The sequence below is a fragment of the Trichomycterus rosablanca genome, chromosome 25, assembly GCF_030014385.1.
Source record: "Trichomycterus rosablanca isolate fTriRos1 chromosome 25, fTriRos1.hap1, whole genome shotgun sequence".
Lineage (NCBI taxonomy): Eukaryota > Metazoa > Chordata > Actinopteri > Siluriformes > Trichomycteridae > Trichomycterus > Trichomycterus rosablanca.
In genome coordinates this window covers 14,184,389-14,201,757 of record NC_086012.1, presented here as the reverse complement: position 1 = coordinate 14,201,757, position 17,369 = coordinate 14,184,389, and the positions used below count along the sequence as shown (strand labels likewise).

The window sequence follows — 17,369 nt, the reverse complement described above, 5'->3', positions numbered from 1 at the left end:
TCACTGTGCAGTTGTAGTCTTGTGGTTAAGGTACTGGACTAGTATTCGAAAGGTCACTGGTTCAAGCCCCACAACTGCTAGGTTGCCACCGCTGGGTCCTTGAACAAGACCCCTAATCCTCAATATACTGTCACAGTACTATTAGTCGCTTTGGATAAAAGAGTCTGCTAAATGCTGAAAATGTACATGTGAGGATGTGCTACTTTATAATAAATGTGATGCCCTGTCCAGAGTTCATTATTGCTTTATGCACAATAAGTAAATGAATAGAGAACAGACATACATAAAGAAATGACAAAATATGGAGATGAAGAAAAAATGGTGCTTATGTAAATTAGTAAGAAACATTTATAATCTAAAATTAGGTCAGTTAGATCATATACATTTCAATTTATGTCTGTTTTTTGTTAAAACGATCTGGGTCTGTTTTTAAGCGATCACCAGCACATTCTCAAATGTAATTCCTGCTTGTCTAAGCACCAATGAAGTCTCAATGTGACACGTATCGGGTGGTTAGACATACCATAAAGGCACAGAAACAACTATAGGCAAGTATTTCTGTGGGACGCCTCCTTCTGTACAGCGCTCGACAATTTACCGCTGCAGTGGTGCTGAAGAACTCTCTGCTTCGTGAACACGGCCCATCTGGACTGAGCTGTAGACCAGCTGACTGCACTACTTCCCTGTAATTCCACTCAGATCACAAGCATCATTGGATTTAATAGGGAAATGTTTCATAGACGACATCTGGATTGGGGTTTGAATAACTAGACAGCCGAAGCTTCTCTGACTCATTCTGCACAAGTTCAGTGACCTTCAAAGTGTTCATGTCCATGTGCGTTTCCCCCTGCAGGTGTTTGTATGTGTCGACATCGCTGGCTCCCCTCCGGGTGCTCGTTACCTTTTTAATGTGCACGTTTGACCTGTCAGGAATAATTTGTGACAACAGCAATTTGTGTTGCAAATTTGATGGAAAATGCTGCTCGTGTTCATGCAGACTGAGATCACAGCTGCACTTTGAACGGTCATGGCACCACAAAGGTCAAAGATCAGTAGTCACACTAGCAGTCACTTTACTGATGAATGCGCTGAACCGGGATCATGATTTAGTCAAATGTGACGAGGCCAGATTGTCTCAAAATGTCATTTCAACAGTGATTTGCATCAAACGTCTGAATCGTGTGCTTGTGGAGGAAGGGACAGGACATGACCCCAGATATTCTGTCTTTGCTTTTGAATAGTTGACATGTTGGGAATAAACCAGAATTAATTAGGGACCAAGTGCACGTCAGCTTAATCCAATTTGATTTGATTTGATTTGATGCATTAAATACTGTCTTTATGCAAAAATGCCATTTTCTTTAGCATTATTATTAGCATTTAAAAACTAAAGCCATATGTACTAAGCTGTTTCACTAGTGGGTTTCTTAATTTGGTTGGGCGCTGCTCAAAAAACTGGCTTGTTATGTATAAAAATGGCACAACAGCATAAATGTGCGGTTTACATGATTCCCAAAACCAGGTGTAAATGAGGTACAGCTTTGTTATTGCCAGTTCTAGGTTTTTCTGTTAAATATGGTTACTTTATGATCATGGGCACAAATAGTGTTCTAGATTTTGGATTTACAGATTTTATTTTAACATATATTTCATATACATTTACATTTACATTTTCAGCATTTAGCAGACGCTTTTATCCAAAGCGACTTACACAATGAGCAATTGAGGGTTAAGGGCCTTGCTCAGGGACCCAACAGTGGCAACTTGGTGGTGGCGGGGCTTGAACCGGCAACCTTCTGTTTACTAGTCCAGTACCTTAACCACTGAGCTATCACTGGTATATACATTCCCATTTTATCCCTTATTTATTAGTTAATGTATTAACTTTAACACTTTCTCTGTAAATAGTGTTTTCATGGTTCTACTGTTAACCATCTCCACCATTTCACAGCAGCCTGTAATTTTGGTATCAGGTGCAATTTGCATAGTGACCCACATCTACAGTAAACTTGGCAAATAGCGGTGACATAATTGTGCACCTAACATTGCATCTTGTCATCCTCAAACATCCAGCTCCAAGTGTCTAAAAAGATCACAATTTATTTATACATTTATACTTCACAAATTAGGTTCATAGAGATGTAAAAGTCTGTTTTAGCTCTGATGTTTTAAATGTATTTTCATTATGTGTGTTAAGGTTCTCTATCATCAAAAATTCAGTCCCAGGGGTGGCCTCATTTTTTTATGCGGAATAAATTGTAGTTAATAAAACTACAATTTCAGTGTTGAAATATATTGACTGTACCTATTTCTTTTTGTTTTTCTCAGGAACAGTATGTCTTCATCCATGATGCCATTCTGGAAGCGTGTCTTTGTGGAGACACCACCATTCCTGCCAATCAGCTGCGGTCGGTGTACTATGACATGAACCGTTTGGATCCCCAAACCAACACATGTTCAATTAAAGAGGAGTTCAGGGTAAGAAAAAGCATGTTTAGTGTGGTTTGGTTATACACACCCAAAACAGTTAAGTGAACACAGCTAAAAGCTTTGGTGGTGACCAAAGTGTATTCTAACTATAGTAGAATTATAATAGAGCCAAAATAAATTTATTAACAAAAGTTTGAGAAATGCATGATTGTGTAATGTCTGTTTCTGATACTTGTACCATGCTATTGGTCCGTGAAATCTACCAGTTCTATCATTTGAATTTGTTATGTTGCCAGAAAATATTGTCACTGTCTCTGTGTGATCTGCCACTTTTGCTCTATTTAAGGCTCCATGTGTCAAATATACAGTACATAGAAAATTACTGGTCACCTGTCACCATCATTTAGCCAAAGAATGCATAGAAATGAGCCCTCAGCTAATGTAAATAAAGGAACAAAAATCTAATACATTTCCCATGATTCTGTGTTTTTGTGTCACAGACTCTGAACATGGTGACCCCAACTTTGCGTGTGGAGGACTGCAGCATTGCACTGCTGCCACGAAACCATGAGAAAAACCGCTGCATGGACGTGCTTCCTCCTGACCGCTGCCTGCCCTTCCTCATTACCATAGACGGAGAGAGTAGCAACTACATTAATGCTGCCCTAATGGATGTGAGAATACTTTCATTACTCCTCACTGTTGATAGACTTATTTCATCCATACTAAGATTCTAAGTTACAATAGATATAATACATACAGCTCAAACACACAAAAACGGTGTGCTGTCTTTTCTCTCTTTTCTGTAGAGCTATAAGCAGCCCTCTGCCTTCATCGTTACCCAGCATCCTCTCCCAAACACAGTCAAAGATTTCTGGAGACTGGTGCTGGACTACCACTGCACGTCCATCGTAATGCTCAATGATGTGGACCCTGCCCAGGTGAGGACACCCAAACGTCTGCTTAAATACATTAAGCATAGTAGTGCCTTCATGACCGTGTCTAGACTAAACACATAAACAGCAACATTAGCTACAAAGTGCAGAGGAAGCTCTTCATGTGTAATGGTACGAATGTTGTTACCTCACGCCACTACACTACTGGTCTGATCGCAGCAGATCGCAGCATATTGCTGTTTGCACATTTTGGCACAATCGATTTTGTCATAATTGTGTCCTAATTATTCAGTAACAGAAAAGGAACTAGAGCAGAAATTACTAAATTACTGAGCCTGTTTTAACATACCACGTTCTTTAGTGTGTGTGTGTGTGTGTGTGTGTGTGTGTGAACTTTTGACTTTACCCGTGCATCTAGGAGAAATGCATCTCTGCAGCGAAATATTAAATGCAATAATGCTTCTCTGTAATCAGATTCAGTGTCCTAACATGATTATTACAGTACAGCTTTTATCTGTTACGGACCGTCTGTTCTGCATTAATTTCTAGTGCTCGCATTTATGCACATATGTAGAGAATCTTAAACTCCTCCTGCATTCACGAATGATGGATGACTTAAAAAGTGTAAAACCTCATCATTTAGCATGGGCTGGCATGTACCCACTGTGAGAAAAAAATAACAATGGCAGATTATTAGTAGAGCTGTTATAGGACATCATTACTTTCTATTGACATATGACAACTGACACATGCATCTTTAGTATAAATGTTACCTAAGGTGATCATTAGTAGTTACACTTTGTCTGGATCTGTTTGCCTTTGCCTAAACACAGCTATGGTCAAAGTCAGTGAGGGATGATTGCCTTGCTCAGGGGTCCAAGAGTGGCAGCTTGGCGACTTGGTTGTGGTGGGGCTTGAACCAGCAACCTTAACCAGTTAGTCAGCCACTTAGATGGTCACTCACTTAGTCACTCATTCAGTCTGTCACTCGCGCACTCACACACACACACACACCTAGTCTGTCACCTAGTCAGTAACTCACTCACTTAGTCACACAGTCATTCAATCAGTCAGTCCGTCAGTAACCCAGTCATTCACTCAAACACACACACATTCACTCACACATTCACTCACACACACACTCACTGTCTAGCAGCCTGAGGCTCAGCCACAAAACCACAGGATCAAAGCTTAGAGGGAAATATGATATCTCACCAGCTCCCCTCCACACTGCCAAAACTCGTCTCCCTCACATTCTTTCCTCTCACACTGATGGGTCTTTCATTTAAAATTCTTACTGTAGCCACTGAGACCACAAGAACCAGGTACCAGGGGCAGACACACTCACTCTGTTTAAATAGTCAGTATATTAGTCTTTCAGAAACGCATGCATTCCCCTACATGCATTAACACCATAAACCCAACCAGGCCTGAAACCAAGCTCACACGGTGCTGAATGTTTTTTTTTATTATTATTGACCAGTGTTTTGCATTTTTGGCTTCACTACTGGTAGCCACATTACCTGTAAGTAATCAGCTCATGTAAAAAAATTTTTTCCTCATTATCAAATAAATGTAGAGTACACACTGATGTGTGTGAGTGCTGCATCGGTGCTTTGGCCATGATGCCCCAGTGTGGCAAATTTAGGTCATACAAAGTCAACACAAACATAGATAAACTTAAAAAGACTATTTAGATCTGCTTTCTAGTGTTGATCAATTTAGGAATGCTGTTTGCACGTTTTAGTGTGGTCAAGTAAAAACAGCCTTTAAAAATCTAACATTGGATTCCATTTCATAAGACAGAGTGTATTTAAATTCAGCAAATTAAATAATGTACACATACACGTCTCCATCTCTGTGGTCAATTTTACACCCTGACCAAGTTAAATATTTATGACGTGTATAAAAAAAAGAAAAAGAACCTTTGTTCCAGCTCATTAGTGATGCGTGTCAGTAGGGTGAATCCTAGATGATTTATATCAGCTACATGATGTGCTTTATAGTGTGTAGAAGCCAGAATCAAAGTGAGTAGCGAATAAAATGCCATTAGTTAAATGGGTCACGTTACTCACATGGGTCTGTTTTATTGTTTTTTTTTTTTTGTTTAGTTTGAACAAAGAACTGTAACGAAAAAAGCGTGGCCTCAACACCAAAAACAGTTTTTAGATTCAACTGTGAGTGTGTGCCTGCCCTCAGCAAAGCAAACAGCGTCGTCTGTGTGCAGTCGTCCCCCTTCTCTACACCACATCAAACAGTTAAGAGCCAGTCGGGCCCTGCTGAGAGACACTCACACAGACTCCAGATCGTCTTCTCATCACTTATTCCTTTACAAAAAGCAAGACAATCACACTCCTATTGTCAGTGAATGCAATATGTAGCCTGTGCAGAGCAGAGCATTTCCAGTAGAAGTAATCAAATGGGAATAGATGATTAGAATATTTTAATAAATAAGGATTCTTTATGAGACTGGGTGACTTTAGTTATACTGTTACTGGGACATTTAAAGCTCCAGCAGATGAATTTTAAACATCTGTTGAAGTCTTTGTGCATATTTGCTGACTCGGTTTTACTCTTTGTGTTTGTAAATCTGGGATCAAAAACGTCTCTGTCTGTATGATGTGCTTCCTTTTTTAACATTTGTCATTTTTGTATGTAGAAATATCAAAAAATGTACAAGAGCATGTATGGAGTAAGTGTTTTTTATTATTATTCTAATGCAGTGTCTTGCTTTGTGTGTGTGTGTGTGTGTGTGTGTGTGTGTGCAGCTGTGTCCTCAGTATTGGCCCGAAAACGGGGTGCATCGGCATGGGCCTTTACAGGTGGAATTTGTGTCCGCTGATCTTGAAGAGGATATCATTAGCAGGATATTCCGCATTTACAATGCTACCCGGGTAAGACGCACACACACACACACACACACACACACACACACACACACACACCACTGCTGTTTGTTGCGCTGACTATATAAGCCAACATGTCTCTATGTAATCTAGATCTTAATTCCACCAATCAGAGAACAGACTGCTAAAAACTCTAAATACTGAATACTATATCTGCAACAGCTAATTGACAAAATTGATTATAAAAGTAGCTGATTAGCTGGTCTATTGTCTGAAACGTATTTAAATTATATTGCTGAATTGTCTTTGCTACGCTCACATAAACAGAATCCCAAATTCACTCCTAGAACATGGGGTTCAACAGTTAGTGCTTCCTCACACTATGTGTGTAACAGGAATGTTTGGTTTGGCCAACATGTCCAACATCGCCTAACCCCACAAATTCTCTTATGACTAAGTAGGCACAAATTCCTACAGACACACCCCATAATCTTTTGAACAGCCATTAAAGCAAATTGCAGGGTGTTCTAGCATCAATGTCTTAACAAGCTCATGATCAGGTTTCAACATACAATCTTAGATGCCTCTGAAATAGCTACCTAACAATCTTCTCAGTAGCAAATTTAAGAATAACACTAGACTATCAACAGTAAATCTTCATTTATCATTTATTCATTCATCATTTGTCTAAGTCAGTCTGTACATAAAGGAATGAGGATTGTTTTGCAGTGCAGTCTTTAACTTCCTGCAGTTTATGGCTAGCCTACATTACCTCAGCTTTGGTTTGGTGGTCTGAGGCTGGGATTTGTATTCTCCATGGTCTGACCTACTCTAATCCGGTAAATAATTAAATAGATGTAATACTGGTGTCTGTAGATAAACAGTTTCCTGACCACCGGTATTAACAGTTAGTGCATTATGTGAGTTATGGACTGCAGAGACGGGTAGCTGGTGTATTGTTTGTTAAATGTTCAACAGGTTTTATGGACACTGTGCATACACAAACAATATACTTTAGATTCTGTATATACAGACACTAACAGTGGCAGCACTAATAGCTCAGTGCTATTACTGGACTGGGCTCTGGACTATTAAATACTGTTGAGCTTCAGGGCCGTTCATGTGTTAACAATTTGCTAATTTAAAAAATACGGTACTGGACTAGTAATGGGAAAGATGCTGATTCAAACCCCATCACCACCAAGTTGTCACTGTTGGGCCCCTAAACAAGGCATTTAACCCTCAACTTCTTGCACTCTAACTGGTCACAATTGTAAATCACTTTAGAAAAATGTGTCTGCTAAGTGCCATAAATGTAAACACACAGTACGAACAGTAATAATTAGTCTATACTAAATAGTTAGCTGATTTGCAGACAGCTTCCTCCACTTAACATAAGTGCACTTCATAGCAAACACTTTGGATCGAATGTGTACCGAACTGTAGAGCTGTGGGTCGAGTTAATTCAATCAATGCCAATTTCAGGCACCAAGAATTAAGAGTTCACTTTGAAGCTTTGGAGTCAGGAGTTCACCCTAAAACTGATCAATCTCTCCTTATAAACATTAACCATTAATAAACTGTTTTATTTTTTATTGAGAAAGCAAAGAACAAAGTAAAATCAATTCATGTGATGTAGAAGTTTGCAGTAATGACGGGAAACACTAAATTGGTGTGTGTGTGTGTGTGTGTGTGTGTTGCAGCCACAGGATGGCTATCGTATGGTGCAACAGTTCCAGTTTTTAGGCTGGCCCATGTACAGAGACACGCCTGTGTCTAAACGCTCCTTCCTCAAACTGATCCACCAGGTGGACAAATGGCAGGAAGAATACGACGGGGGAGAAGGACGTACCGTAGTACACTGCCTGTAAGTGCAGTACAAAAATACTCACTCAGACACCTACACAAACGTATTAAGACTTAAATAGACATTCAATTTAACTATAAATACATGTTTATACATTACAACATTATGCAACTAATCATTCATCAGTTATTATTATTCATCAGGAGACTGGGGATTTATTAGCGCTTTGTTCTAGACAGTGTGTGGAGAAAGAGCGCGCTCTAGTGGCAGAATATAATCAGTACAAGGTAAATTAGTGGTTCAATCAGAGTTCACATGCTCATAAAATCCTGGACAATCACTGAATTCACTAATTGTATTTTCCGAACCTGAAATGTCTGTAAAAAGACAGACTAAAATAGAAAACAAAGATTGGCAGTGACTGGCATGTTTTATGCATGTTAATCTTTTTACTTTGGCTTACAAACCTAGATCGTAGGCATGAGTTGAACATTGGGGGGCTACCATCCTAAAACATGGCTACCATCCTAAAACAGTTTGTGGCATATGTTTAGTTTTATTTTTTTTCGGTATATTGGGAGGGGGGATGAGCATATCTGAATATTGAGATTATCTTATTAACAGCATTGTCTCAAACAAAACATTTCAGTAGGTGTTTTTGCTATTTGGTGTGAGTGAGTATATGTGGGAATGTGTGAGACTGACACCCTGTGCATCACGTTTCCCACCATATGTTTCAATCAACTGTAACCCTGCTTAGGGTAAAGCTGTTAAAGACAGAAGTAAATGAAAATGATGGCCATCTCAGTGATGTTTGGAACATTTCCTTTTACTAAAAGCAGCACACAGTCCTATAATAACCCACCAATACCACAGATAGCCATCAAATTAATATTTCAAAGTAAAATGAGTATTGATAATACATCATAAGTAAAGATTTTCTATGAAAATGACTTTACAGCAGCAGCATTTATAAGACACAAATCAAAGTGAAGTTTTGATTCAGAAACAGAATCATGTGAACATGTTTGGAAAGCAGATAAAAGTAAAGCTTAAAGCCTGAAGTATCCTTACATGTTTAATGACTTCAAACGTTTAATGAATTTAATCAGGGTGAAGGTACTACTGCACACCAAACTAAAAACATCTTTACACACGACTTAACTACAAATACATACAGCTAAAATCAATTATAAAAATAATAATAATAAACACAACCAAGACAAGAAAACAAATTCAGTCCCAACAATAAACTCTCCACTTGCATAAAAATAATTTTATAAATGGTTAGTCCTCCCATGATACAAAAAAGTTTGGGGATTAGTCCGAAATTTAAGCTTTTACAAATAAAAAAGTTTCATAAGCACTGGTATAAAGCATTAAAAAATATTTTTAATAATGTTTTTTATAATGTCTGTATTTTTGTACATGGACACACCAAACTGGTCATTGTTTATCGGTTTGTGTTTATCGGTTTGTGTTTATCGGTTTGTGTTTATCATTGTGTGTGTGTGTGTGTGTGTGTGTGTGTGTCAGGAATGGAGGTGGGCGCAGTGGAACGTTCTGTGCTATCAGCATCGTGAGTGAGATGCTGCGACACCAGCACTCAGTGGACGTGTTCCACGCCGTGAAAACACTGCGCAACAACAAACCTAACATGGTGGATTTACTGGTAGGAGCACCCACACACTCCTAAAGTTCTACTACTACTACTAACTCTCCAAATCACTAACCAGATAACAAAGAAAACTATTTAATAAAAAAATGGGGTTTTTATGGGTTTAGGTCACATGGGTACACCACAAAGCAGAAGTTTAGCAATAGTATGGCAGTCGTTAGTATCACAATGGTGGTTTAAGTTGTAACCAACTCTATTACCATAGCAACTAATCTCAAATAAGTTATTCTTCAACTAATTATCCAAAACGTTATTCTCCAACTTATTCTTCAAGGTGTTTTTATAAATAGTGTATTTTTATTTAGAGTGTTTTGGTGTAGGTAGTTTATTCTTGTAATTAGCTCAAATTCCACGGCAACTCCAGATGATTTCTTTCAGCTTATCTGAATTCAGATTATTTATTTTGTTAGGGTAGTTAGTTTATATTAATTAGTTATATTTACTTGTGTTTAAAGGAATTGATGTGATCCATTTCAGTGGTGTTTGCTTGCTTTTCAGAGGAAATTGTAATTTAAATAATCCACCTTTCATTGAAAGTATGCTGATTATATGAATCGTAATGAAAACATGTTTTCTTTGTAGGACCAGTACAAGTTCTGCTACGAAGTGGCTTTGGAGTATCTCAACTCAGGCTAACTGTGGACAAGCACTGAAAACTTTGGGCTATTTTTAAAAGAATGGACATTGCATCGGACACTCTCAATACTGTGTGTGTGTGTGCGTGTGTGTGTGTGTGAGGTCAGCTTGTATATTTTAACAATATCTGCTCTTTTCTCTATTCTAACTGAACAGTGTGATGTAAATGAACTCAGCTGACTTTATGATCTTTGATATTAATTTCCTGCTTGGTGCAAATTTTTGCGTGTGCGTCGTCGTAGTGCTTTACGTTTCTTACTGACCTGAATGAAATGCGCAAATGGACATCAGTTCAAAACTCAAGAATCTAAATGTTATTTTGTTGTGTGGATCAAAGTTAATATTGTAATGTGCAGAGCATTTGACATGCTTACCATTGCATCATTGCCTATTTTGTGCCACGTGTAAAGGATCCAAAGTTTTTTCTTTCTTTTTTTGGGCACTTTGTTTTTAATATTGTTTGTTTATATTGTAAATATGACCGATGTAGTGTATTATTTATTCACGCTGTGTATTTCTAGTGTGAAACACAGTGACAATCATGTACTGGGTTCATTGTTTAAATTACCCAGAATGGATTGTCAGCTTGGCTCATCTTGTTTGAAGAAATATTGTTTAAATATAAATATACACTCTATGTACCATAGTAAAATATGCTCTGATCTTCATTTTACTCACACGAGCTACAAATGCAACACAATGAAAACATTTGTCTTTTTCAAAGTCTTTACATCAATCAAAAGTCTTGATTATTCTTCTGTATTACTGATCAGTACCTGTGCAGGCCTTTTGGTGCTTTACCTTATTCTCATACTGAGAAAACTAGAAAAATTTAACCTTAAGTAAATGTATACAGGGAAAAACCCTCATTAACAAATGTTTCCTTTAAACAAAACCACATGTGACACAATTATTCTAATTATAATTCTATAATTATAAACTTGATTTAATTATAATTAAGAAATTCCTAAACACAAAATGTAAGTGAAGCATTTTATCCAGTTATATTTGACTTTTTTTAACATGGTTTATACAACAGAACGTTATTCATATAAATGCTCATTTCTAGAGTTTAGGCAGTAATTAAAAAGTTCCAGTCAATTGAAACTGTGTGCATGCTGGTAAAACTAATTTGGGTCGTCGTCCAGGCAAATCTGTCAGTGTAAAGAATGGTAAGAGAGGCTAAAAAGGATCTCTGTTCAAGAGTTACAGAAAAAAGGCTTTAAGGGGTCTCCAAAACTTCTATGCCAGCAGATTATTGTAAAGTCTTTACTGTCATCTAGCCACAAACATAAAGCATCTGAAGTTTCCTAAATGCTACTGGATCTTTGGACTGGAACCATGTTCTATGGTCAGATGAAAAGAACTATGAGTTTGGCAACAAATTTCCAACGTGGGTCTGATAAGAAGAGGAATGACTGTGCTGCTGATGCCCACTGTTGGATATGGTGGAGGGCCTGTGATGTTGTGTGTGTGTGGGGGGGGGATTGTTAGAGTACATGGCATCATGGATACTCTAAGATAATGCAGGTAAACTCAGTAAAGTGGCCAGTGATTGTACAAGCACAGACACAGAAAAAATGTCCCATCTGTCCAACTGACCATATCTTCATTTTTATCTCATTTTTATTTGTTAAGAAAAAATCATTTCTTTTAGTCACGTATTTTGGGTGCAATTTTATATATTACAAATTCATATAGTTTATATAGTTATTTTATTTTTGTCAGTAAAACATCTCAGATTTATTTAAAAACTTAACACTGCTAAAGAATCCTGCAGGTATCAGAATATGATGCGCAGTTTTGAAAAATGTCCACATAATTAGATGATTAAACAACTCTTGATTATTATAAAAACAACTATAATATTTATTGAACAGTTTTTATGTTTTGCACTTTTTTATTTGAATATTCATCAAAACAACACTGACAACGTTTTAATCTTTATTGACGTAAGTACACATGGACATTGAGTAAGGTCACACGTTAGCTGGTTCAGAAGGTGTTACAGAGATCTTCCTGGCAGCACTTGATGTTGATGTAGGCATTCAGCTTCAGAGTCTGACAATCGGACATGGCCATGCACTTCTGGTAGTGTCCATCTGCATCAGGGAACACAGGCCAGGGTACTTATTATTAATGATTAATAGCTAATCCTAATTGTTCTCTATTATTTTGACGACGTGTTCTTCCACCAAAAAACGTAAGATTCTTTATATATACATATTTACATGATTGAAACATTATGGCACGCAGTGAACTGCCATTTTCAGGTCTCTCCATAGATGTTTGATGGGATTTAAGTCTGGGTCCTGGCTAAGCCACTCAAGGACATTCAAAAACGTTCCCCAAAATCACTCCAATGTTGTTTTGGCTGTATGCTTTAGGTCAATGTCTGCCAATACGATTTATTTATTATATTTTATATATATATACAGTGTATCACAAAAGTGAGTACACCCCTCACATTTCTGCAGATATTTAAGTATATCTTTTCATGGGACAACACTGACAAAATGACACTTTGACACAATGAAAAGTAGTCTGTGTGCAGCTTATATAACAGTGTAAATTTATTCTTCCCTCAAAATAACTCAATATACAGCCATTAATGTCTAAACCACCGGCAACAAAAGTGAGTACACCCCTAAGAGACTACACCCCTAAATGTCCAAATTGAGCACTGCTTGTCATTTTCCCTCCAAAATGTCATGTGATTTGTTAGTGTTACTAGGTCTCAGGTGTGCATAGGGAGCAGGTGTGTTCAATTTAGTAGTACAGCTCTCACACTCTCTCATACTGGTCACTGAAAGTTCCAACATGGCAAAGAACTCTCTGAGGATCTTAAAAGACGAATTGTTGCGCTACATGAAGATGGCCAAGGCTACAAGAAGATTGCCAACACCCTGAAACTGAGCTGCAGCACAGTGGCCAAGATCATCCAGCGTTTTAAAAGAGCAGGGTCCACTCAGAACAGACCTCGCGTTGGTCGTCCAAAGAAGCTGAGTGCACGTGCTCAGCGTCACATCCAACTGCTGTCTTTGAAAGATAGGCGCAGGAGTGCTGTCAGCATTGCTGCAGAGATTGAAAAGGTGGGGGGTCAGCCTGTCAGTGCTCAGACCATACGCCGCACACTACATCAAATTGGTCTGCATGGCTGTCACCCCAGAAGGAAGCCTCTTCTGAAGTCTCTACACAAGAAAGCCCGCAAACAGTTTGCTGAAGACATGTCAACAAAGGACATGGATTACTGGAACCATGTCCTATGGTCTGATGAGACCAAGATTAATTTGTTTGGTTCAGATGGTCTCAAGCATGTGTGGCGGCAATCAGGTGAGGAGTACAAAGATAAGTGTGTCATGCCTACAGTCAAGCATGGTGGTGGGAATGCCATGGTCTGGGGCTGCATGAGTGCAGCAGGTGTTGGGGAGTTACACTTCATTGAGGGACACATGAACTCCAATATGTACTGTGAAATACTGAAGCAGAGCATGATCCCCTCCCTACGGAAACTGGGTCGCAGGGCAGTGTTCCAGCATGATAATGACCCCAAACACACCTCTAAGACGACCACTGCTTTATTGAAGAGGCTGAGGGTAAAGGTGATTGACTGGCCAAGCATGTCTCCAGACCTAAACCCAATAGAACATCTTTGGGGCATCCTCAAGCGGAAGGTGGAGGAGCGCAAAGTCTCGAATATCCGCCAGCTCCGTGATGTCGTCATGGAGGAGTGGAAAAGCATTCCAGTGGCAACCTGTGAAGCTCTGGTAAACTCCATGCCCAGGAGAGTTAAGGCAGTTCTGGGAAATAATGGTGGCCACACAAAATATTGACACTTCAGGAACTTTCACTAAGGGGTGTACTCACTTTTGTTGCCGGTGGTTTAGACATTAATGGCTGTATATTGAGTTATTTTGAGGGAAGAATAAATTTACACTGTTATATAAGCTGCACACAGACTACTTTTCATTGTGTCAAAGTGTCATTTTGTCAGTGTTGTCCCATGAAAAGATATACTTAAATATCTGCAGAAATGTGAGGGGTGTACTCACTTTTGTGATACACTGTATATATATATATATATATATATATATATATATATATATTATATATTATATAATATTATATTGTGTCCACCTTTAAAGTTGCATTTAAGGCTACAAAACCATCGACCACAAGCACCTCCAAAATAGAAATGGTTTCCCCTTTGGATTTTTTTTCCCTTTTCCTTTCTATCTTGGTTGACATTAAAGTGCAATACATTTATTGCTCACCCTAATGGTTTAGTTTTGTTTGATGATAAGTTTGGATGCCACAAGACACTTTCATGAATCAGTCACCGAGCTGATTGTACACAATTCTGGCTGCTTAAATCTACATTAAAAAGGATTTTGAGGAAAAATGGCATTTTTGCAGTTCAATTACTTTAAAAATGAGCAATCTGACAAAATAAATGTCCTGTATCAGCAGGACACAACATCACAATATCTGCAGTCATAAAACAAATAACTATAAATGAAAGCAGCATAATAGTGTATAAGTTTTGGCTCACATGGTGGTTGGAGGAATTTGGCTGCAGCACAGCCATCTTTATTAGCGGGGCAGGTCACTGTAGTGACTTCACACGCACCACCTGCTTTCTTGGGTACACACTGGTAGCAGTCCAAAGCCAACCCTGAAAATATAAATAAAAAGACACGTCTTTCTCATACAAACACAATTTAATAAAATTTCATTCACAGACTTAAAGACATTTAGTACAAGCTCTTAAATATTCATGCAAAATTGTATCCATATTGGTGTTACAATACCTAAAGATAGTGCTTAGCATAATTATTTTCCGTTACGTTTGGTCACCTGTGCCCCATCACTCAGGAAAGATCAAGGAAATAGCCCCCTTTGGTTTATAATATTTACTACAAAATATCACAAAGATCATTTTACATCACAGTACACACATTTACTGAGTCCAGTAAATGTGAAAATGTACGCTGTCGTCCACATTTCAAATAGATGTCAAAATCACAGGACCAACATGGAAACCGACTGACTGTGATCAATGCAAAGTTCAAATGTTATACAATAATTCAATGGGCTTGGACACCTTTAAATTTATGAGACACATATGCACTTTGGAGCAATGACGCGTTAACAAGCAAGAATGCAAAAAACAAAATAGATTGTTAAAATATTGGTTAACACACACCTGTCTCAGTTTTGTAGCCATCTAATAAAATTATTTAGTTAAAATGTTAAATAAAGTGTCATTATTCTGTTGTATTAATTACCATTACATTTTTATTGCACTGACTTTTAATTTACACTAATAAGGGACAGTGAATGACCTCAGGGACACAATGTTAGGCAAGACAGTTTGCATAACAGAAGTCTTTCTGCTTTAGTAAGAAAACAGTTTCACACTCACCATTTGCTACCATGAGCACGAGAATAACAGCAAACACAAAGAGCTTCATTTTTCTGCAAAAAGAGAATATAAGCATCAGTGGTCATGTGTTTCTTATTACTAAATCTTCTTTATCAACAGATCCTTTATGACGTGGTCTGTGTGACTTTGCTTTCTGGTGTGAATAAACCCTGGACTGATATTTCAACAACCAAAGGTCCTAGAATAATCTTTGTATTTTTATTCCAGGATTTTTGACATTTGACACAAAAAATACACTAATTCTACAAAGTAAATAATTAAATGCTATTTGATCAAACTAGAGACAAAATCTTGATATAATGTGTATATATAAAGTTGTAATAATCCATTGGTATAAATGTAAATTATGCAAAAAAAGCAAACTCTACACAGCTTACCTTTCAGTTGTAGATCTGCTAAAGACTCAGATATCAGTGCTTTTATAGCTGACAGGTTCTCTTTTTTTCTTCCTGCCTGCCTGTCCTTTTCCTGTGCAGTCACAGCACACTCAGTCCCAGGACCCCACCTAGTCATTTCTCTTATCAGTTAGTCATTATCAATATCCAGTCATCAGGCATGTTTCCCAACTTTATAGCCCCATCTGTCCATCTGTGTGTGTGTGTGTGTGTGTGTGTGTGTGTGTGTGTGTATGTGTGTGTGTGTGTGTGTGTGTGTGTGTGTGTGTGTGTGTGTGTGTGTGTGTGTGTGTGTGTGTGTGTGTGTGTGTGTTCATAAGTCTTTAGTATTTAGTTTTCCATAGCAGTGCACATTATCTTCAATACAGGATGATAAAAAAACTGAGGTGTGTGTTTGGTACATATCGCTGCTGATTATCTGCAAACATATTGGCTACTGTAAGTAAATCAAGTCAGGATGCAACTGCAAAAAAAAACTAGTAAACATAGTCCAGGAGAGTCATCAAACAGGACATTTCAAACGGTAAACAAGAAAAAAGACCAAAGCTATATATATATATATATATACAGTATATATATAAATATATATGTGCAAACAATTGATGTGCAAATTTAAACAAAACACCTGCATAAGAAAATTTGAGATTTGTGTCAGTGTTGTAATTATAATGTTTGCCCTTCCATGGCAAGGAAAACATAAATCAGTGAGTGGAAAAGAACTGATGCTTCCAGACAGTTGTGCTTATAAAAAATCAGTTCATGTACTTTTCATGGCTTTAAATTTCATTACAAATAGTGTGATACATGTTACAAAACAGTAGTGCACTCAATTATTAACCTTTCAGTGAAGAGAAAGTGCAGCAGTGATGAACAAACAGTGCAACTCTAGTATCTGGAAGATGGTCCAACTGTGCAATTCTAAGCAAGCTAACACTATTAAAACGTGCTATAAATAGCAGAATGTGGGAGTATAGCATTACTTATAGATAGATCAACATAACTGCTTTAAGTAATTTATTAAGCAACAATAACAGGGCAGTGATCATGAAATAAAACTATTAAGGTCAATGACAACTGTATGGCAGCAGATTCACAAAATTTTTGCTCTTTAATCTGCCGTTTGTTTACTTACTGTTGGTCCAGTATGTGTGCAGTTTTGGTGGTGTTTATTTGGAGCATTTTCAGCCTGAGCTGAACAGGATCAATTTCAGTTCTTTGAATATTTTATATAGAAT

The 17,369-nt window shown here is 37.8% G+C and overlaps 2 protein-coding genes across 6 annotated transcripts in view; one reads left to right on the top strand and one right to left on the bottom strand.

Annotated features, from left to right (window-relative positions):
• Positions 1 to 10,945, top strand: part of LOC134302352 (receptor-type tyrosine-protein phosphatase mu-like) — a 207,439-nt gene extending 196,494 nt beyond the window's left edge. For 4 of the 5 annotated variants that reach the window (XM_062987428.1, XM_062987427.1, XM_062987426.1 and 1 more), the window contains 7 exons: positions 2,329 to 2,478; positions 2,931 to 3,104; positions 3,240 to 3,371; positions 6,095 to 6,220; positions 7,876 to 8,039; positions 9,516 to 9,651; positions 10,240 to 10,945. In XM_062987428.1, coding sequence (XP_062843498.1) covers positions 2,329 to 2,478; positions 2,931 to 3,104; positions 3,240 to 3,371; positions 6,095 to 6,220; positions 7,876 to 8,039; positions 9,516 to 9,651; positions 10,240 to 10,293 — 936 coding nt within the window. In that variant the 3' untranslated portion in view covers positions 10,294 to 10,945. Of the gene's footprint in view, positions 1 to 2,328; positions 2,479 to 2,930; positions 3,105 to 3,239; positions 3,372 to 6,094; positions 6,221 to 7,875; positions 8,040 to 8,182; positions 8,267 to 9,515; positions 9,652 to 10,239 lie in introns of those variants that run through there. The other variant, XR_010007520.1, reaches the window with a different exon arrangement.
• A 1,279-nt stretch (positions 10,946 to 12,224) lies between these two features.
• Positions 12,225 to 16,219, bottom strand: ly97.3 (lymphocyte antigen 97, tandem duplicate 3). The gene is made up of 4 exons (XM_062987431.1): positions 16,117 to 16,219; positions 15,719 to 15,771; positions 14,846 to 14,968; positions 12,225 to 12,395 (listed from the first exon to the last, which is right to left on the bottom strand). Exons 2-4 carry the CDS (start codon positions 15,765 to 15,767, stop codon positions 12,289 to 12,291), a joined length of 279 nt encoding a protein of 92 aa, XP_062843501.1. The 5' UTR covers positions 15,768 to 15,771; positions 16,117 to 16,219; the 3' UTR covers positions 12,225 to 12,288.
• Between the last annotated feature and the right edge of the window lie 1,150 nt (positions 16,220 to 17,369).

Coding starts and splice junctions, on each gene's coding strand:
- ly97.3 (XM_062987431.1), bottom strand. CDS start 15,767: ATGAAGCTCTTTGTGTTTGCTGTTATTCTCGTGCTCATGGTAGCAAAT. Junction 14,969..15,718: donor CGTGCTCATGGTAGCAAATG/GTGAGTGTGAAA, acceptor TTATATTTTCAG/GGTTGGCTTTGGACTGCTAC. Junction 12,396..14,845: donor CAAATTCCTCCAACCACCAT/GTGAGCCAAAAC, acceptor TCCCTGATGCAG/ATGGACACTACCAGAAGTGC.